Below are 21,888 nucleotides of genomic sequence, written 5' to 3' on the forward strand. Positions count from 1 at the left end.
AGCAAGGATCCGGCTGTCCGTCACAGTCTTGGTGAATATCCACCACTGACCACCTCACTCTGCTTCTTGTTCATAAGCCCCTGCTGTCTTTGCCGTTTTCGGAGTTGAGCCCCATTTCTCTCCCCTACTGTAATACCCCAATTGCAAAAGTCTTGAGCAAAGCTTTCCTTGTGTTTGAACAGCATGAGAATAATCTTTTCTTTAACAATCTGACTCCTACACAGCCCTCACTGTAGCGGCTGGCCTGGTTTGAAATATGACCTGATTTCGAAGTGTCGAGTGACTGCAGGGCCTGACCACACTCCCTCTGCTCCAAAGCAGCCCAGGGAACTTGTGCCCGTCCATGACCCCTCGGACGCAGCCTGGGCAAGCAGCGGATGATAGCCCAAGTGCTTGGGCCCCTGTGGGAGAGAACGAGCCAAGGCCTCGTTCGCGGAGGAGGGGACCAAGTCGGTATCCCGCAGGGGGCGCTGCCTGTCCGTCCGGCAAGGTCCGGGTCGAATTCCACAGCCTTTGGATCCCTACTGCCAGGAACGACCCTAGGCCCTGAGCGGTTCGCGGCAGCGCGGGCGAGGACCCCCGAACACGCTGTGTGGGACAGGCTGTGCCAACCCGCTGCCCGACTCTCCACAAGAGACGCAGCTGGCTGTCCGCTGCCTGATCTCTAATTTCAGAGTCACATTTTGTTTATTCTGGGTCAACTAAACCACCCCACAAACATAAATGAGCTGTTCGCTTGCAGCGATCAAGAGAGCAGTCACTTCGCCAAGCAGCTGCAGGCGGCGGCAGGCGGGGGAGGCCGGCGCCACCCGCGTGGAAGCCAGCATTACCGCCAACCGCCAGGAGAAGGGCGCACCGCTCCCATTGGCCCGGAAGGGGTTCAGGTGCTGGCTGCCCTTTGGGCTCGGGGCAGAGACCAAGAGTTCTCACGAGGGCGGGCAAACCGCAGCGCCTTGTCCTCGCCGTCGCCTTGCACCCGCGCACGCTGCGCCCCTGCGAGTTCCTGCCGCGCACGCTTGCGCTCGGCCATGGGCGCCGCAGGCTCGTCGGTGCTGGCCCGCTTCCGCCTCCCCACGCAATCCCGGCCCGGGTGGCTCGGGGTCGCCGCCGTGGGTCTGGCAGCAGTGGCGCTGGGGGCCGTGGCCTGGCGCCGCGCGCGGCCCGGGCGGCGCCGGCGCCTGCAGCAGGTGGGCACCGTGGCGCAGCTCTGGATCTACCCGGTCAAGTCCTGCAAAGGGGTGCCGGTGAGCGCGGCGGAGTGCACGGCCATGGGGCTGCGCAGCGGCCACCTGCGGGACAGGTACGGCAGGGCCCGGTTGCGGCACAGCGCTGACTCCGCTTGGGCAGCTGGGAAGACGTGCGGAGTCCGCTAACAGGTCTTCCTCCCGTCCAGAGAAACTGGGAGCAGAGTGGGACAAGGGAAAAGGGAAACGGTGGTCCTACCACCTCCCCTCCCCTACCCGGCAGGCCCCGGGGCTCTGGAGTGGCTCCGAGTAAAGTTTCCAACTCTGGGTCTTTAGCGTCGTGCGCTCCTGAGATGTGTGGAATTCGTGTCTGCCAGCGGGCACGCGAATTTATGATTCTCCGTGTACCTGGGTGGCGAGCTCCAAGGCCTCAGTTTATTTTATTTGCAGTGTTTTATTTGTAGTGCCTGTTCCTGGAGATCTTGAGGGAAAATTGGAGCAGCAGAGCCCAGCCCTCCGCGAGCGCGCAGAGGCGGAGCACGTGTAACCAGCGCGGCTGAATCCCTTTCGGAGCCTGGCCCGCTACTGCGGATGTTCTTTCTTTTTTTTTTTTTTTTAAATGTATTTTATTTAGGTTATACAAGTTTCATATATTTCCTTTATACCATCCAGTGAAGCCCTCTTTTGTTGATAAAGTAACTGAGGTCCCAGCTGGATCGGACCCCTCCTCCTTTTTGTTTTTCGATTTTTTTTTTTTTAAAGCACACCGGGACTTTGCAAATGGTGATTTCGTTATTGTCCAGTCTGGATGGTGAGGAGCTGTGTGTGGATTCCTGGGACTTAGACCCCGGAGCCAGCAGGTGGTTATTCTGTTTGGGTTCAGAGCTCAGGTCAGGCCAGCTCCATTCTCTGTGTAAGGCTGCCTCCTCTCCAGTGCACAGCTCTGACCAGGCACCCAGAGAGCAATTCATGACTTAAGTGAAAGGTGAGCTATGCTCCTGTGCTTTGGGAAGGGAGCCAGGAATTGTAACTATCCATGGTTTGGACAAGAGACTCTCAAACTTGCTTGATTGAGCTTGTTTCTGTAGGTCCTAGGGGACAAAGGCCTTGTGATTTTACAGTGTTGTTCTCAAAAGCATTTGTTGCATTCGTGTGACAATTGCTGTCTCTAAGAGCTGATGTTTGTACCAGGAGCTATGGTCAGTTTTTGATACTCTCAGAAAGTGTGACAAAGAGAAGTCGAGGTAGGCTTGGGGTCCTAGGTGGTAACTAACCCAGCAGGGGTTGTGACAAGAGCTGGAGAGCAGGCAGGAGCAGCGGAAGCTGGCAGGGACAGCTAAGAGAGGAAGTAGCAGCTTGCACTGAAAATTGGACAATGAGCGTAAACTTTCCAGGCAAGAAATTTGGAAGAAGAACATTCTAGATAGAGGGAATAAACTGGGCACAGACACCCAGAGAGGACAGGGGATGCTGGGGGAAAAGCTAGCATGTGCTCAGGTGTTCAGTAAAAGGAGTTGGAAACAAGGGTTCACCTCGGATGTCCATTGCAGCATCGTTCACAATTGTCAAAAGGGGAATCAGCTCCAGTGTTCTTTGATGAGTGAGCTGAGAAACAAAATACACACGTGATGGAGTATTATTCAGCCGTGAAAGGGGTGCAGTTTGGATTTGTGCTGTAAAGTGAATGGCTCTTGAAACATAATATTGATTGAAATAAGCCATTTGCAAGAAGGCAAGTGTTGTGTGATTCCAAGTCCTAGAGACAGGAAGTGTGTTAGAGGTTACCAGGGCCTGGAGGGGGACTGACTGGGGGGGGGGGGGGGACATGGTGGTTCTTACTTAACAGGTTCAGAGTTTCTGCTTGGGATGATGAAAAGGTCTTTGGAAATAGTGATGACGGTTGCAAAACCGTGTGTGTGCACTCAGTGCCACTGAGTTGTGCCCCTCAAAATGGTTCATCATATTTAAAAATGAACATCCTTTGTTGATAGACATTTGTGTTGTTTCTGCTTTTTGCCATTGTAACACAGCAGTGAACATTCATAAAGCAGTAGCTTGTGGAATCCTGTTTTCAATTCTTCTGGATCTATACCTAGGAGTATACCAGATATTTTATGTTATACAAGGGTACTTCAAAAGGTTTGTGGAAAATCTGAATTAAAAGATAAGATATTTTGGTGATAAAAATGTTTTTTTTCTAATTTTTTAATTTTTAAATTTTTTTAAAATTTTTTGACAGGTAGAGTGGACAGAGAGAGAGAGACAGAGAGAAAGGTCTTCCTTTGCCGTTGGTTCACCCTCCAATGGCCGCCGCAGCCGGCGTGCTGCGGCCGGCGCACCGCGCTGATCCGATGGCAGGAGCCAGGTGCTTATCCTGGTCTCCCATGGGGTGCAGGGCCCAAGCACTTGGGCCATCCTCCACTGCACTCCCGGGCCACAGCAGAGAGCTGGCCTGGAAGAGGGGCAACCGGGACAGAATCTGGTGCCCCGACCGGGACTAGAACCTGGTGTGCTGGCGCCGCAAGGTGGAGGATTAGCCTAGTGAGCCGTGGCGCTGGTGATAAAAATGTTTTGAAATTCATGCATAGCTTGTTCATAATATGCGTTTTCCATGAACTCTTTGAAGAGCCCCTGGCTGCCTGTGTTTCAAATGTTTTGTGTGCGAAGGCACAAGGAGGTAAGAGTGCCTGGAAATGCAGCCGGATCATGAAAGGCCCCGCCGGTCTAGCTTGAGTTACAATTTGGTGGCAAGTGTTGTGAAGCAGTCCTCACTGGGAAGCCTGAATCCTGTATCCGATTGCTGGTTCTTGCCCCAGCCACTGTTTCCAATCTAGCATTCCTGCTAATGTACCTCGGAGGCAGCACCTGGTGGGTGGCCCAAGTACTTGGGTTCCTGCCACCCAAGTGGGAGACCCAAGTAGAGTTCCTGGTGGATTCGGCCTTGCCCAGCATGACTGTTGTGGACATGGGAGGAACTAAACCAGTGGAAGATCTCTGTCTCATTCCTCATCCCTCCCTCCCCCTCCATATTACTCTGACTTTCAAATATGTACAAAAACACAAATAAGTAAAACTTTTAAAATGAGTTTTATCCTAAAGCAGGAACCATGCAGGGATTTTTGGATGAGGAGATCACAAGATCAGATTTGCATTTTACAAAGATCAGAGGGCCATTATTACCAGGAAGAATTACTAGAAAGAATACTCATTTTCTGGTACCAAAGATTTGGGATAGGGCAGGCAGGGCTCTGTCTGTGGAAGAAGAAGGGTTGATAAAAGGATAGTTAGGAAAAGAATTTACACCAACATATTTTCTTCCTGAATAGCTCAGCCAAGATAACCTGCTAGAAGTGATGCAGGAAATATCTTTAATGACCTAAAATATCCTCCAGATCTTTTCTTATGTATAGGAATCCCAAAGCAAAAACTCAGTTGTATGCTTGTAATCATTCCATCAGTGTGCGCTGAAATGATTAAAATGCTAAGAAATTTCACCTCTTTGTATGGAGAGGTAACCTTCATAACCATGTTCTTTTTCCAGAAATAGTTCTTTGTATTTCTTTATTTCTCCATTCATCTGTTTTTCTAGAAAGTACCTTTAGAACAGGAGTACTGGGTCAGAAAAGAAGATATTGTCCATAATAACAACAGATCTTTTTGCAAATTGCAAAATTCATAGCACTGGATATTGAAGCATTATTTTAAATGTGGGGGGGGGGTTGGAATTGATAAGGTGAAAGTGGCACCGTGTGCTGCCCAACTGAACTCCGTGCTCTGTGACAGTGCAAGCATTGGTGCTGCTGTTTCCATCTACAAGAGGCCATTGCCTGCTGGGTGACAGACACGGTGCTTCCTTGTGCCCCTGAACTCTCCCTGGGGTATGTTTAGTGGAAATGGCCCAGCTTTCTGGCCATTGAGATGAAGACAGAATCAATGTCTTTGATTTCGGTGCCATCAACAAGCTGAAAATGTTCTGAAGGTATTATAGTCAGATGCTTGAGTGGTTAAGAAACTTGGAGTTGATGGACTCAGCTGAGCTGATGTTTAGCACAGATGGGCAGATACAATAGATTTAGAGGGAGGAAATCAGAAACGACAGTGCATGACTGAAGCTCCCGCGAAACTGGCTGCCTGTCCTTACATATCCTGTGTTTTCAACATGGCAGGTTTTGGCTTGTGGTCAATGAAGAGGGCAACATGGTTACCGCTCGCCAGGAACCTCGCCTGGTTCTGATCTCCCTGACCTGTGACAGTGACACCCTGACTCTCAGCGCAGCGTACACAAAGGACCTGGTGCTGCCCATCAGAACACCCACCACCAATGCAGTGCGCCAGTGCAGGTAAGGCAAGGGCAGGTCTTACCCTTGCATCAATAAAGATTCATGCAACTTTGAAAAAAATGTGGCAAATATAGCATATGCAGGATCGAGTCTTTAGCATGGGAAAGAAACCAGCAAGCAACTTCTGCTGTGAAAACCATGGGACAAAAGCGTGTCTACATGTCAGCAAGAGAACACCACCACCACCAAAGGTGAAGGGCAAAGCCTGAGTGGCAGTGCTGGGGAGCCCGTCCTAGAACCAGGGAGATTAGATCTCCGTGATATATACCTAAGACCCTCTCAGCTGTGTTTGGAAACTGGGTGCCTTCCAAATCGGAGTTAGGGGAGGAGTGGCTGTGTTGACTCTGATAGTGAGTTCTAAAGAGAGGAAGTTCAAATAAAGGAAAGAGCTGCAATCAGAACAGTGCTCCTACTTGCACCTGCCCCTGGGGGTGGGGGTGGGGTTTGGGGGGGGTGGGGGTGGGGGTGGGGGGGTGGAGGTTCAGCTGGGCAGGGCGCTGTTGCAGAACTCGTTTGCTCAATATCAGAGGGCTGTGAGGAAGCAGTCTAGGAAAACCACCTTTGCCCCTGAGAAACCTTGTGTAGGATTAATCTTTCATCCCACTGTGGGGACATTAAAGTTTGGTCCAATTTTGCTCTTGTTACATTTTCTGTATTTTGAATTAAAATGTGAATGCTACCTGTAGTCCTTAGCTTATCATAGGAAGTAACATCATCACATCAGAGAACAGTGATCTGAAAAATGTCTGAAGACTGAAATGTTCATAAAATGTAATACTGATCTGATTTCTATATCTTACAGTTTTAAACATAAATGTTTTTATTTTAATTTGGTGGTTTTTCTGATTATAAAATTAATACATTGTTTAAAAATTTGAAAATGGTCCCCAAAAAGGAGGAAAGCAAAAACCATCTGCAAAACTATAATTAATATATATATTTTTTGACAGGCAGAGTGGATAGTGAGAGAGAGAGACAGAGAGAAAGGTCTTCCTTTGCCGTTGGTTCACCCTCCAATGGCTGCTGCGGCTGGCGCGCTGCAGTCAGTGCACCGCGCTAATCCGATGGCAGGAGCCAGGTACTTATCCTGGTTTCCCATGGGGTGCAGGGCCCAAGGACTTGGGCCGTCCTCCACTGCCTTCCCGGGCCGCAGCAGAGAGCTGGCCTGGAAGAGGGGCAACTGGGAAAGAATCCGGCGCCCCGACTGGGACTAGAACTGGGTGTGCCGGTGCCGCTAGGTGGAGGATTAGCCTATTGAGCCGCGGCGCCGGCCCTATAATTAATATTTTGACATACATGTATTTCTCTCTGTCTCTATGGCTACTACTTTGCTTGCTTCTGAAATTAATTTACTTGAAAAGCAGAGTGACAGACACACAGAGAGAGCAAGAGAGAGTGGGAGAGAGCAGCCCCATCTTCCAATTTACTCCCTAGGTGCCTGCAACAGCCAAGGCTAAAGCTAGGAGCCCAGAACTGAACCTGGGTCTTCCACGGGGTTGGCAGGAACCCACGTACTTGGGGCATCATCTGCTGCTTCCAGGGTGTGCATTAGCAGGAAGCTAGATTGGAAAAGGAATAGCCCAGACTGGAACCAGGCATTCCAACATTGGGATGCAGGCCATTCCTTGGCAGACTTAACTGCTGTGCTGAATGCCTATCCCAACCGTACTTTCTTATAGTTAAGTTTTTTTTTTTATTAATTTTTAATTCATTTGGAATTATGTGCAAAATTTTTCTCACAGTCCCATATATGCTTTTTGGCTTATCCTCCAAAGACTAAACAAGGAAGTGTCTGAAAATTTGCCAAATCAGAAGGCCAAGACACACTACAGTAGTGGGCACACTCAGTGCAAGGATCTGGGCTTGGGTTTCCTTCCCCTGTGAAGGACTTGTAACCTCAGCTTGACGTTCCCTAGAAGTTTCTGATGAGTTGTTGGAGTCCTGGGATCACCTTCAAAAACTCATGTTTTCACGGTTCAGGTTGCTACTTGCCTGCCACTTAATAGGATGAGGGAGTAGGCTCTTCAGGTGGCTTAGTCAGTATCAGCATCGAAGCCTGCCTTGTGATCTTCATCAAAGGTATTAGAAGCCTCTGGATTTTTTTTTTTCTGGGACTCTGTATAGTGTGCAGGTGGAATGCTGGGCCCAACACCACAGCTGAGGTTGCTCAGAACTCAGGGAAAATATGGGTAGAGCAGGAATAAGAGAACAAATTTTGCTCACTGAATAGCCTCACCTTCTGAATCCAGGACCTACACATTGAGATGCATGGGAAATAAATGTCAGGTAACTGGAAACGTTAGCAATGGTAGTGATCGCCAATGGAAGCCCTGAGGAGTCTCAGCAACCTGCTGTCTACATCCTCTGCCCTGCCCTCTGCCGTCCTGTAAATGCAGCCAAGGAGAGTGCTGGGCTGCTGATGGACGGGACAGAGAGGGGCCTGTGGTGCGCTGAAAGGGCCAGTCTCTTGGCAAGGAGGGCTGACTTTTTTGCACAGTCACCCGCAAAGATGCATCTACTTAAGATGGCTTTTGAGGCCATCGGTAAACAGAGATTTTGGTAATACTGCCTTTGTCCAAGATGCTTCTGAAATGAACATTTTAGATATTAAACTGTACCTGTGCATGTGCACACACACACACACACACACCACCCCACAGAGGCTAACCCTCTTACACATAGGCAGTTCTGGAAATCTTTTCTCTCGTGCAGTGAATTTGATTTTTGGAAAAAGTGAAAAAGTATTTGGGACTTAGTGCAGTGAATAAGGAGGTGATCAAACTATGTTGAACAGTATTTTGTTTTTAAAAGGAGGCCAAGATGGGCATTTGTACAAGGGTTAAGATGCTGCTTAGGATGCCCTATCCCACATGGAGTGCCTGGTTTGAGCGCCAGCTCTGGTTCTGATTCCAGCTTCCTGCTGATGCACACCTGGGAAGCAGCAGGGGTTGCCTTGAATACCTGGGTTTCTGATATCCATGTGGAAGACCCAGATTGAATTCCAGGCTCCTGACATGACTGTGTGTCCCCAGATCCTACATAGTTACTAACCAGCAACCATATCCAATTGAATTATTGTTATCTATAACATTTTAGGGTTTATAGAATGTTTTCACAGATGTTTCATATCTAGTTTTATTATTACACTGACAAAGTATAACCAGGCCCATTAATAATGATTTCTGACTGCTGTTCTGTGGACAGATTCACATTTTAAGGTAATTATGAGTTTGCTTTATCCTGATAGATTAGTTTTCTTCTGTAGAATTCAGTACATCTTCAAATGTATTATCTTGTTGCATCTTCCCTGCATCCCTCTGGGTGGGGAGACATAGATATCTTTCAGTTTATTAAAAAATGGGGAAAGCAGAGCAGGTGTCTGGCGGAGCAGTGAAGACATGGCTGTGACACCGACTCCCGCATTTCAGTGCCTAGGTGTGATGTCAGCCCTGCTTCCAATTCAGCTTCCTGCTAGGGCACATCCTGAGTGGCAGCAAGTGATGGCTCAAGTGACTGAGTCTTTGCCACAGTGTGGGAGACCTGGGTTGAGTTCCTGGCTCCTTACTTCAGCCTGGCTGTTGATGGCATTCTGGGAGTGAACCAGTAGGCAGGAGCACTTTCTGTCTCTGTCTTTCAAATAAATAAAATAAGCTTTTTTTTTTTTTTTAATGTGGACAGCAAGGCTTCGAATGGTGGTGCCTTGTGTTCCCTTTGGGCTGACACAGGGCTTCCAAGGCAGGGCTGGACGTGGATGATGTCTTCCGGTCATGAAGGGATGCCTGCAGCATCCCAGCTGGGTGCAGCTTTTCTGAAAAGTCTGGGATATATTAGGTGGCCAGATGTTCAAAGCCACTGTCTCCCCCTGCAGAGTGCATGGCCTGGATGTCCCGGGCAGGGACTGTGGCGAGGCAGCGGCACAGTGGGTCACCAGTTTCCTCAAGTCGCAGCCCTACCGCCTGGTGCACTTCGAGCCCCAGATGTGCCCGAGGAAGTCTCACCAGCTCAAGCACGTCTTCCGGCCCTCGGATGAGGTGAGAGACACTGCTTCCTCCCAGCCCACATCCCTGACGAACCTGGTGCCCTCATCTTGCTCCTCGTGCTCAGGCAGCTGAGACCACGGGCAGCAGCAGCAGCAAGCAAGCCCTTCCCTGGGGAGCAGTCGTCCTGCTTCTTGACTTTGGCGATGCTTGCGTTTCCGCCCATATGCATTTCCCCTCTGTGTGTAAGCAGCGTGGTGTCCACAGGGATTCAGGGCTGTTCGACACGACACTGTTTTTCACTCCACTCCGGAAGTGCACGTGGAGTTCCAGATTCTCGGGTTGCTCTTTTGTGCCAGTTGCCATTTGTATAATTTGGTGTGGCTGTGGAGTTCCACAGACTTCAGACGACCAGACTGGTTCTGAAAAAGTGAGGCTCTGAGGATTCACTGTGAAAGTAACATTTTTGGCCTACTCAGCTCGGTATGGATCTTGATTTCCCTTTCTCCTTTAGATAGAGCCCTCACTCTCCTATGCATTTCTCTCACTAAATAAAAAGCTTAAATTTTTTTTAAAAAAAATAGAGCCAACCTATGTTCTTGACATTAATTTGGCAGGGTTTATAAAATATAAGTGTCCCTGGAATTAGTGAACATTTTAATCAAACATAATGAGATCATTAAACCCAACGTCCTTATTAAACATTGGAGAAATTGGAGGCTTACCAAAGGGATGTTCCCAAGGACACATCCTGGTAGCAACTCTCAGTCCCCAAGGCCATGCTCTCCTCATGCCACTGCACAACTGCTGTCATCCGCCAGTCTACTTAGGGCTTCTAAATCACTGTGACTTTTCTGTGTAAAAGGACAAGAGAAACACCTAGAACTGTGTGTGTGGAAGGAAGGTATGTCCAGGAGCTAGAAATATGTGACCTCTGAGCAGTTTCTGTCCTAGTTTTAACAGTTTCTGTTTCCCTGTCAGGTTGCGTACTCAGATGTCAGCCCGTTCCTGATCCTTTCTGAGGCATCCTTGGCAGATCTCAACTCCAGGCTACAGAATAAAGTTAAGGCAGCTAACTTCAGACCCAATATTGTCATATCAGGATGTGGTGTGTATGCAGAGGTAACACTTTCTTTACCTCTTTTCTTGAACTTGACCTTTTTTTTTTTTTAAGATAGGAGGGGAGTCTTTGACATTGGATTAGATTATTCCGAAGGGTGTGTTATGATTTATTGATTTTATACCTCATGACTCAACTTGTAGATTTGTTGAGTACATGTTAAGTGCAGAGCTCCATGTGGGGCATGCAAATATGGGTGAGGCCGAGATGCTGATCCTCCAGGAGGCAGTTCAGGATCTGAGGCTTTTAGGCAAAACCTGAGAGGGGAGATTCATTTCTGAGACAGATTTCCTCAGCATAGAATATGGGATCTGCATGGGCTGTGGAACAAATCAACTGTGTGCTTATGTCTTGTGAAAGCCGGGCTTCCTGGCTAGTAGGTGACTCCCTTGGGAAAGACCAGTATTACCAGCCAGGCTGTCTGGTGAGGGCTGCAGGGTGTTAGCGCTAAGCTTGATGGCACTGCCCTGAACCTTCAGTGCCACCTTCAGATGTCTGTATTGCAACTTGGCATGAAGAGTCTTGAGGCCTGGTTGCCAGTGTCCCATGTGATTGGCAGCAGTTCCCCTTTATCCTTGGCTTTGGATGGTTAATGTGATTCTCTAGTCTACTGCAAAGTCAGGAGTGGTAGAATAGAGGCTTGGTGAGTGGTCCTCAGCTGTGGAGGTACAGCAGGGGCCCTAGCCCTCAGATGGGCATTCAGGAGTTCTGGTTGTGCCCCACCCTGCTGCCCCTTTCCTTGGGACCCACAGAAAAGAAATCCAAGCAATCGAGTTCCAACACCTTTTACTCGGGGGAACCTATTCTGTTTTTCAACTTTGCTGCGTGGAGGCAACAGGGTGTGCTGAAAGGGAAGCCATCTAGGAATTCCCACATTTAAACCAGAGAGGATCCTTTTAAACAATTATGTATTTATTTGAAAGACAGAATTACAGAGAGACAGGGAGAGAGGGAGAGAGGGAGGGAGGGAGGGAGAGAAAAAGAGAGAGAGAGGGAGGGAGATCCTCCATCTGCTGGTTGACTCCCCACGTGGCCTCAACAGCCAGGACTGGGCCAGGCCAAAACCAGGAGCCCAGAGCTTCTTCCAGGTCTTATATGTGGGTGCATGGGCCCAAGCACTTGGGCCATCTTCTGCTGCTTTCCCAGGCACATTAGCAGGGAGCTGGATTGGAAGTGGAGTAGCCAGGACAAGAACTAGCACCCGTATGGGATGCTGTGTCACAGGTGGCAGTTTAACCCGCTAAGCCACATTCGCTGGCCCCACACCAGAGGATCTGAAGTCTGGTTTCAGCTTCCTCACTGACCTCTATGTGACCTTGTGCAGTTCTCTCACTCTTCCTTATCTCATCTGGAAAATGGGTCACCTTATAGTGTGGACTCATCAGCTGGAGTAAGGTGGTTTATGAAATATGTAAATACAACACCAATTGAAGGGTAATAAAAGTACCCCGAATCCACCTATGATTCTTTATAGAAGAAACACAGGTGCTTCTCCCAGGGCCTTAAAGTCCAGCGTGATCAGAGAGGCAACAGTAACAGCCAAGTGAGATGAGGGCAAGAAGATGGTGCCTGGCCTGCCACGGGACACAGTATACACAGACAGGGAGGTGTGAGCTCAAGTCAAGGCTGGAGCTGCCAGGGCTCAGCCTGGGTCCTTTTTTACCTGCCCACATGTGTGGTTCTAATCTGTGATTTTCACAAAACCTTTTCTACACTGAGGACGCTCCGACTTACATCCCTACACCAGGACTCTCCCACAGCTCTCTCCACACCTGCACCAGGGTGGATTCATCCAGTCTCACGGTGTTCGGGATGGAAGGTAGACCTTCTGCCCCGCTTACCATCATGATAGGTGGCAGCTCTGACTTTCAGTTGCTTGGACCCCAAACTTGGAGCTGCCCCTTGTTTTTCCCTTTCTTTCACAGCTCACATTCACACGATGGACAAATCTTGGTGGCTGTGCCCTCTGCTCCTCCTCCACTCCCTCTCTGGGCCAAGGCGTGGCCACCCCTCTTCTCTTAGGTGTAACAGCCTCTCCTCAGTGGTCTCCCTGCTTGTCTCCTTACCCACCCCTACCCCAATATGTGCTTAGAAGCTTGGTCAAAATCATCCTGTAAATGTGAGTTGCATCATATTCTGCTCATAACCTTTCAGGGTTCTCCATCTTTCAAGTGAGGGTTGGCAGACTTATGACGATGGCCATCAAGGCCTCATATGATCCTGCCGACTCCAGGGCCTCATCTCTGTCCTTCAGCGAGGCCTCTGCTGCCTGCATGCCCTGTCCCTACAGGGCTGCATCCCCCCTACCTCTTCACATGATGTTTACTCATGTGTTTGGTTGTTGTCTATTTCTTCCATACAAACCCTTAGAAGACGGGCCCTGCCATATCTCCAGCTACTAGAAGAGCCCCTGGCACATCATAAATGCCCCTAATTATGTGTTAAATGAATGAATGAGTAGAGATTGGCCAAGAGGAGAAGAAACAAGCAACAAAGGACAGGGAACACATCCAGGCCCAAGATACTGTCCTCTTGCAGCAGTGGGGTGCAGGAGAGGCGGGGAGATGGGAGGAAGGGTACCTGAGGCCAAGTTCTGCTGGGAGGGGTCTAGGAAGAATTTTAGGCCAGGCTGTAACAGGATGTGATTTGCATTGGTACACATTTGCTTAGGCGGGAGTCTAGAGAAGATTACAGAAGGTGGGGTCAGGGTGCGGCTGGGGAGAGCAGGGTAGCACAGCCAGCCAGGAGGGAGGCCGAACTGCACAGACGCTTCTGGAAAGTGAACTCTTGCATCTTCTCGGAACCTACCCCGTCCAGTAACTGCGGTCCTTCTCTGTCTCCCTTTGTGTCTGTCACCAGCACTCTTTTTTTTTTCTTTAAAAAAATATTTATTTTATTTATTTGAAAGAGTTACAGAGAGAGGTAGAGCCAGAGAGAGAGAGAGAGAGAGAGAGAGAGAGAGAGAGGTCTTTCATCCCCTGGTTCACTCCCCAGATGGCTGCAAGGGCCAGAGCTGAGCTGATCTGAAGCCAGGAGCCAGGAGCTTCTTCTGAGTCTCCCACGTGGGTGCAGGGGCCCAAGAATTTGGGCCATCTTCTACTGCTTTCCCAGGCTATAGCAGAGAGCTGGATGGAGAGTAGAGCAGCTAGGACTTGAACCGGTGACCATATGGGATGCTGGCGCTCTAAGCCAAGGCTTTAACCTGCTGCGCCACAGTGCTGGCCCCAACACCTGCTCTCTTGACCCTTACTTCTTAGATTTCTCCTGAGTGCCACGGCAGGGAAATGCTGGCCACCCCTGAGCCCTGTTCTGTGACCTTCCCATCACCCTGCCTTTGAGCCTGTGGGTGCCGCTTCCAGGAACTGTTGGCTGCACTGCCTGTGCTTCTGTGCTGCTTTTCCTTTTACTCCTGGCTCAAGCCAGGGGCTTCCAAAACGTCTGGCCTTGACCCCTTTTCCTCTTTCCTTGCCATAGCCAAGGGCCACAGAGCGCAGTGTCTTTTCTTCCACTCTCCACGGCTGTGAGGTTACCAGTGTTTTGCTTTGCTTAGAAGTCTTTGAAAGGCCTAGGCTTCGATTTTATCCTAAGTTCCTCTACAATGTTGTCACTGTTTGCTTTCCCAGCCTTTATGTGCCATATAAGCTCCAACTCCAAGCTAGACCTAGAACTTAATATACATTCCCCTGTCTCTTGCCATCTAGAATCTTGCCCCCTGCCCCCTTCAAAGCCCTTGACTTTCTTTCTTTCTTTCTTTCTTTCTTTCTTTCTTTCTTTCTTTCTTTCTTTCTTTCTTTCTTTCTGACAAGCAGAGTGGACAGTGAGAGAGAGAGAGACATAGAGAAAGGTCTTCCTTTGCCGTTGGTTCACCCTCCAATGGCTGCTGCAGCCAGTGCGCTGCGGCCAGCGCACTACACTGATCCGAAGGCAGGATCCAGGTGCTTCTGGTCTCCCATGGGATGCAGGGCCCAAGCACGTGGGCCATCCTCCACTGTACTCCCGGGCCACAGCAGAGAGCTGGCCTGGAAGAGGGGCAACCAGGACAGAATCCGGCACCCCGACCGGGACTAGAACCCGGTGTGCCGGCGCCGCAAGGCAGAGGATTAACCTATTGAGCCGCGGTGCCGGCCTTGACTTTCTTGTAAAACTACCTCCTGGAAGAGGTGTTTTGCCTAGTATGTAAGATGCCTGCATTATGTATAGGAGTGTCTAAGCTTTATTTGTGGCTCTGACTCCTGATTCCAGCTTCCTGCTAATACAGAAACTGGGAGGCAACAGCGATGGTTCAAATAATTGGGCTCCTGCCACCCACGCAAGAGACCTGATTTGAGCTCTCTCCCTGTATCTCTTCATCTGTCTGTTTCTCTGCCTCTGAAACTGAAAAATAAAACAAATCACTCCCCCTGTTTGAAGTCTGCTGTGATGGCCGGACTCAGGCCACTGTGCACGCCTGTGCCTCCCCCATTGCCCAGATTTGCCCTGTATAGACAGATTGCCTCCAGATGGCGTGTCCTTTGGAAAGATTCTGCTGAGGTCTTCTCCAGGATTCCACGCAATTCTGGACCCACAGTGAGAGTCCAGTAGAGTTCATTTTTCCCTCCTGTTTGCCAAGTAGACCTTTCTTTATGGTGAAATGTTTACCCTACTTATCCATGAATCCGTTCCTATGAGGTTTTCTTGCACTTAGAAGGGCCTTTGGAAATATTTCTCTACTTAATAAATACATTCCCTAAACCCTCCTTTCTCTGCATTGAATATCTTTTTTGGTGTTTTTATGACCACAGTGCCCCCTGGTGGAAAGATGCTCACAGGCCAGGCCGTGAGTGTCGCATCTGCTGGGCCCCCGGCTTTGAAAAACACAAGATTAAGAGACGTGTTTTATGATCTAAAACAAAATGAGACAGAACCGTGCGATGCATATCTCAAGAGCAATTCACACCATGGGAAGTAAAGTGCCGAGTTTGGAGCTCTGTCTCGGGGCAGAAACCCTTCGCTCTCACGGCTCTGCCTTCTGCCTCCCCTTGCTCGGCCGCCTCTTCCCCCTGAGGTCAGAAGTGAGGACTGCGCTCGGGGAGCTGTGGTGCCTGTTCTTCTCAATGCTGGCCCCTCTTCCTGGAGCCCCTCTGCCTTCTGCCCTTTTAGGCTAGGTTCTCATCGCCCCTGTGCCATAAAACTGCCCCCCCCCCCCACCAGGCCTTCCCACTGATCTGTCCTGCCAGACACCCAGGCCGGTTCCTGCCTGCACAGTTAAATGCACACGCACTGTGCCACCTCAGGGTGCTGCATCTCGGATGTTCTGAAATTTTTCAAAAGGACATTGATCTTTCCCGTTTCCTATGTGAGTGTCCTGTCTCGGTTGCCGGGATGCAGGGGCTTGACTCATTAATTTGGTTTGTCCTGCAAAGCAGGATCCCCTGATCCAGCATGTGGGAAGAGAACTGAGGCTGCCAGTCCTGCTGTTGATTTGTTCCGGCCTTCCTGGGTGGGGAGGTGCCGGATACACGGGTGCAGTGCTCTGGGATTTTAATCCATACAACCTTAGGCAGGCACAAGGGGATCTGATACGACTCAGTAGGACAAGAAGGCCCCCCCTTCCTCTCTCTCACCGTCCCCCTCAGCAGGCTTCAGGGAGCTCCTCTGAAGAGGTGCAGGCTCACAGGCGAGAGAGAACATTCCCTGCAAGCGAACGCACTGACATCAGAGGCGTGGGGAGAGGGAACCGAGGCTGCGTGGCTACCAGGTGGCCTCATGGGACCTAGGGGAACGGTGACCATCTTTGGTGCCAGCTCCTGTGGGGCCCCCACCCAGATGTGCTCACAAGGGAGCTGTGCTTTGTCCCCTAGGATTCTTGGGATGAGCTGCTTATTGGCGACGTGGAACTGAAACGGGTGATGGCTTGTTCCAGGTAAGGCTTCTTCCAGATCCTCCAGGGATTGGCAGGGGCAGGAAGCATGTCTTTGCCTGGTCCCCTGTGTGACGCTCTCTGTGTGTGTCCAGGTGCATTTTAACCACCGTGGACCCGGACACTGGAATCATGAACAGGAAAGAGCCACTGGAAACACTGAAGAGGTAGACCTGGGCAGATGGGGTCTCATCCTCTGGTTTAGGCACCTGGGACAGAAGTAATATTCATAGCTTAATGTCTCTAAGAGGCACGTGGCCCACAGGTGGTGTCAGGTCCCGTCTCTGCAGCCATGGAGAGCCTCGGCTTTGGTCCCGACTTGGTGTCACTATAGAAGGTTGTTGGATGGGAGGCAGGGGACTGCTTTGGGCACAGCCCTGGGATGCCTGGGGTATAGAGGGGACTGCAGCCAAGATGCGGCCATCTTACATCAAACCCGTCGGGAAGGAGCACAAGCGGGCGAGGCTGTGCCTGGGGATTGAGGAGCAGGGCTCATCCCCTGCAATGCGAGTCCTCATCCCCTGCAATGCGAGTCCTCCGGCTTCTGCTTCCTCCCGCCTCCTCCCAGTTCTGCTGCCCTAGAAGCTACTCCCCAGACCCCCTGGGCAAGCTGAAGGCCCGGGCTGGAGGCTGTGATCCCAGCCAGCCCAGTACCCCTCCGTGCGAGGCTGCAGGCCTGCACTCTCTGCCAGCACCTGCTGTCTACAGGGATGTGTCCCAGTGTGAGGGCCAGGAGACAGCAGGTTGGCATGGCGACCACGTGCCGAAGCCGGCTGGCACAGCAAGTGGTCAGGGGAGAAATCTAACAAGGAGGGTGGAGGGGGGGGGGTAAGGAGAAGGGGCTTTTACGGGACTAGAGAAATTCCCAAGGTGAAGAGTCAGTGTCTGCTTCTGACCTGGGGCCTCCAGGGTTGACAGTGAGGCTGCAAGGACATGTGGAGCTGGAGCCACGGACAGGTCCAAGGCAAATCCCGTTTTGAGGGATGTTGCATATTTTTTAGAGCTCAAAACAGCATCAACCTTTCTGTAAAATGGAAAAACGATTCTCTCCGTAAAATATCAGTGCTGTGAAACGTTGAAGGCGCTATTTTTCTCTCTGTGTAAATTTTACCTAAAGTAAGGAAAATTGTAGCTCTAGGCAGGAACTCATTCGAGGTGAAGTGTACGGAAGTCTGCAACTTTTTTGGAAATAGAAATAATAGAAATAGAAAAATATGGATTGAAGGGTGGACAACAGTGTGATAGAGCAAAAGCCATGAAGTGTTCAGTGCAGAATACAAGTAGGGGATCCGTGGTACTTTCTAAAAACTTCTTATTGGCCTGCTTGAGATTGTCTGTCATAAAGCAACGGGCAGAAATGTCACCGCGTGTGACAAAACATGAATTTGGGAAGCCGCAAGGGTAGGTGATAGCTGACCTTTAAAACCTGCCCGCTCCTCATCAGAACACGCTGGAGTTCAGCCTTCTGTCTTCCGTAGCCACACAGGAGGTACGAGGAAGAGAAAGGCAGGGTGGGCCTGGGGAGGGGTACAGGGGTGAGGAGGTGGGGCCCTGCGATCGCAGCTAGTCCTGCTCCTGCTCGTGCAGGCCCCGGGTGCGCTTCCAGTAAAATAAGGGAGATGGGGCAGCACTGGGCGGTTCTGCATGCAAGTCAGCCAAGGAATTGGGGAAACTGGCTGTCACTTTTTCCCCCTAAATTTATTTTTATTATTTACTTATTTTTGGAAAAGCAAAGAATCACAGTGAGGGGAGGGGGGACAGATTTCCCATCTGCTGGTTCATTTCCCAAATGCCCCCCCCCCCCCCAACAGCTGGGGCTGGGCCAGGACAAAGCCAGGAGCCAGGAACTCCATCCAGGTCTCCCAACGGGGTGGCAAGGACCCAAGTACATGGGACACCACCTGCCGCCTCCCAGGGTGTACATCAGCAGGAAGCTGGACTTGACCCTAGGGACTCGGGCACTCCTTAGCTGTGGCTCCAGCGCCCACCCCATCATCCCTTTCTGTACATCTTGTTCTCTCTCTCCCGCCCCAGCGTGCTGCCTGGTGTCAGAATGGATTCCAAAGCTCCTGCACTTGCAGAAAATTCCTCTTCCCAACACCCGCGTGTTTGGGCTGTGTCTCTGTGTCTCCAGCGCCCCCTCCCTCCCTGGGAAGCTGTGTTTCTAGGTGGAGGATAACTGACCCCAAACACAGAGGTAGGGCAGGAAAGTGGGGGTCACAGAGAGCTGGCTCCCCTTCCCCCCGCCTTCTGCAGGCTCCGTGCAGCCCCTCAATCCGACCCTAATTGTGCCTAATACCCCAGGAGACTGCGGCTGGCCGAGGTGTCTTGTCCTATCTCTGACTGAGATTTAACTGCCATGGAGGTAGTAAGTTATGTGCTCCCCAGGACAGGTGCTCATAAATCAGGAGGAGAAGGGCCCGGCAGAGTCCCATAAATCAGGAGAAGGGAAGCAAACAGTGGTGTCCACAGCAGCCTCTTGCTCTCGGGCAGGTCGCTGGGAGCCACACGGGTTTGTTGTCCGTGTGGGCTTGTGGTGCCGGAAAGGCTGGCATTGCCTCTGCAATGCGAGTGCTCAGCAGGGCCAAGCAAGATGGGGAGCAGAGAGAAAACTCTCCTCTGCTCCTCCACAGGCTAATGGCGCGGGGAGCCTCTGTCTGTAAAACACGGACAGGCCTGCCTGCTCAGGGGAAATGACACTGTCCTTTCTCAAGGGACGGTGACACACACACACACACACATACACACATGCACACACACACGCATACACATACATACACGCATACACACATGCACGAGCACACATGCACACACATACACATGCGTGCACACACATGTACATGCACACACATGCACACACATGCACACACATGCATACACATACACACATGCATACACATGCACACATACCCACATGCACACACACATGCACACACACATGCACACACAGATGCACACACACGCATCCACATGTACAAACACGCACATACACGCATATACACATGCACGTGCACACATGCACACGCACACACGCATGCACACACATAACACACACATGCACACGCACACATGCATGCACAACGCACGCATACACATACACACATGCATACACATGCACACACATACACACATGCACACACGCATGCACACACACATACACATGCACACACATACACACATGCACACACACGCATACACACACATCCCAGTGGCTTAAGGAGCAGCTGTGTTGCTTCCGTGTCACCTGGCTCCTGGTAGAAAGAATAGAGCATGTTTATTGCACAGATGCTCAAAATGGTTTTGCTGATGCATGAACCCTGTGGCGACAGGACATTTGCTGTTGGTGTTAGCTGTGCTGTTATACGCACAGGGGGGACCTGGTGGTGACAGCTCCGTGGGAGGAGACAGAAGCTCCACCCCCAGTCTGGCCCTGTCGCCTACTCATGGTGAGGTGTGGGCAGGCCCTTCAGTTCTCGAAGTCCCAATTTCTTTATTTGTAAATACTGGCCTTGTGGTTTGTCTTCTGGTAAGGCAGTAAGTGGTTTGTAGTAGATGGTGAGTACTGCCTGCAATGCCGTGTAAGCTGTGGTCACTGATGGTCTCCGTTACAGACTCAGCACCTTCTGGGAGAAGGAGGAGGTGGAAGCTGCTGCTCCCCACTCTCTGAGGCTGCTTGAAATGACACCTGGGACCCGCACCCGCTCAGTGGCCAGCCTCTGGGGAGCAGCGTGGACATGGCACCTCTCTGGGGACTCCCACAGTGCTGTTTAATTCTTTTTTTTTTACAGGCAGAGTGGACAGTGAGAGAGAGAGACAGAGAGACAGAAAGAAAGGTCTTCCTTTTGCCGTTGGTTCAACCTCCAATGGCCGCCGCAGCCGGCGCGCTGTAGCCAGCGCACTACACTGATCCAAAGGCAGGAGCCAGGTGCTTCTCCTGGTCTCCCATGGGATGCAGGGCCCAAGCACTTGGGCTATCCTCCACTGCACTCCCTGGCCACAGCAGAGAGCTGGCCTGGAAGAGGGGCAACCGGGACAGAATCTGGTGCCCCAACCGGGACTAGAACCTGGTGTGCCGGCGCCGCAAGGCGGAGGATTAGCCTGTTAAGCCGTGGCGCCGGCCACCTGTTTAATTCTTAACGAGGACTTAGAGGCAGTGAGTTGTGGAACCTGTGGGACAGCCTGTGCCCCCAAGTGACTTGTGGTCACGTGGTCTGCTGGGGTGGAGACTGAGCAGTGACCAGAGACCCAGCCTGTAGCCATGGCGTGGGCCTTGGGCAGTGCATGGGTCAACCCAGCAGTGTGAAGGATGAGATGCCCTCCCAGGTGCACAGCACTTCCTGGTGGGCAGAGCGTTTTCATTTACACCACACCCTGTAAGCGAGGAGACCTCTGTTCAAGCTAAATGCCATGTCATTAGTGTCATTGCACATTTTATTTGCATTGAAAGGAAAACTGCGTGGCTGGCATTGTGGCGTAATGGGTTAAGCTACCACCTGCGATGCTGGGATCCCATGTGGACCAGCAGTTGGAGTTCTAGCTGCTCCACTTACTACAATCCAGCTCCCTGTTAATGTGCCTGGGAAAGCAATGGAGGATGGCCCAAAGTACTTGGGCCCCTGTACCCACGTGGGAGACCTGGATGAAGTTCCTGACTCCTGTATTTGGCCTGGCCCAGCCCTGGCTATTGCAGCCATTTGGAGAATGAACCAGCAGATGGAAGATTCTCTTTCTATAAAAAAGGGGGGGGAGAAAGAGAGAAAGAAAGAAAGGAGGGAAGGAAGGAAGGAAAGAAAGGAAGGAAAAAGATATTTTAAGCATTTCTAATTTGTTAATCCCAACAAATATTATGAGCATATATATGCATGTATATATATGTATGTGTATATATATGTCTATGTATATATTTGTATATATGATCATAGAAGATCAAGGTATGAAGTAATCCTGGGTTTACTAGTCTGTTGAATAGTATACTTGGCCACTTGCAGTACCTACTTATTGCCACAAGAGGTTGCTAATGACCTCATTTAGTCTTCCCACAACCCTGAGGGTGACTTGGAGGTAAGGCAGGAGGGTGGGCAGAGCTGACAGGGCGGCCCAACAGCCAGACCACTGTGACTTGAGATGTCCTGGCAGGCTGCCCAGCCAGGAACCAGTTCATTCCCATAGCTCTTCCCAAACCAGGTGACCACTTCCCCACCCCCTTTTAAAGATTTATTTATTTTGAAAGAGTTACAGAGAAACAGAGATAGAGAGATAGAGCATTAGAGAGAGAGAGAGAGAGAGAGACAGAGAGAGAGAGAAAGAGAGAGAGAGAGATCTTTCATTGGCTGGTTTATTCCTCAAATGACTGCAATGGCCAGTGCTG

At 50.6% G+C, this 21,888-nt stretch overlaps 1 protein-coding gene across 3 annotated transcripts in view; it reads left to right on the top strand.

The window, feature by feature from the left end:
• The first annotated feature begins 907 nt into the window (after positions 1-907).
• MTARC1 (mitochondrial amidoxime reducing component 1) overlaps positions 908-21,888 on the top strand; it is a 67,006-nt gene continuing 46,025 nt past the window's right edge. The window contains exons 1-6 of one of the 3 annotated variants that reach the window (XM_008268404.4): positions 908-1,300; positions 5,351-5,524; positions 9,393-9,555; positions 10,483-10,623; positions 16,462-16,523; positions 16,616-16,687. In XM_008268404.4, the coding sequence (XP_008266626.1) occupies positions 1,029-1,300; positions 5,351-5,524; positions 9,393-9,555; positions 10,483-10,623; positions 16,462-16,523; positions 16,616-16,687 (884 nt within the window). In that variant the 5' untranslated portion in view covers positions 908-1,028. The remainder of the gene's footprint in view (positions 1,301-5,350; positions 5,525-9,392; positions 9,556-10,482; positions 10,624-16,461; positions 16,524-16,615; positions 16,688-21,888) is intronic. The other 2 variants (XM_002717498.5, XM_008268405.4) reach the window with 2 other exon arrangements.

Source organism: Oryctolagus cuniculus, chromosome 13 (assembly GCF_964237555.1).
Source record: "Oryctolagus cuniculus chromosome 13, mOryCun1.1, whole genome shotgun sequence".
In the NCBI taxonomy this organism is placed as follows: Eukaryota; Metazoa; Chordata; class Mammalia; order Lagomorpha; family Leporidae; genus Oryctolagus; species Oryctolagus cuniculus.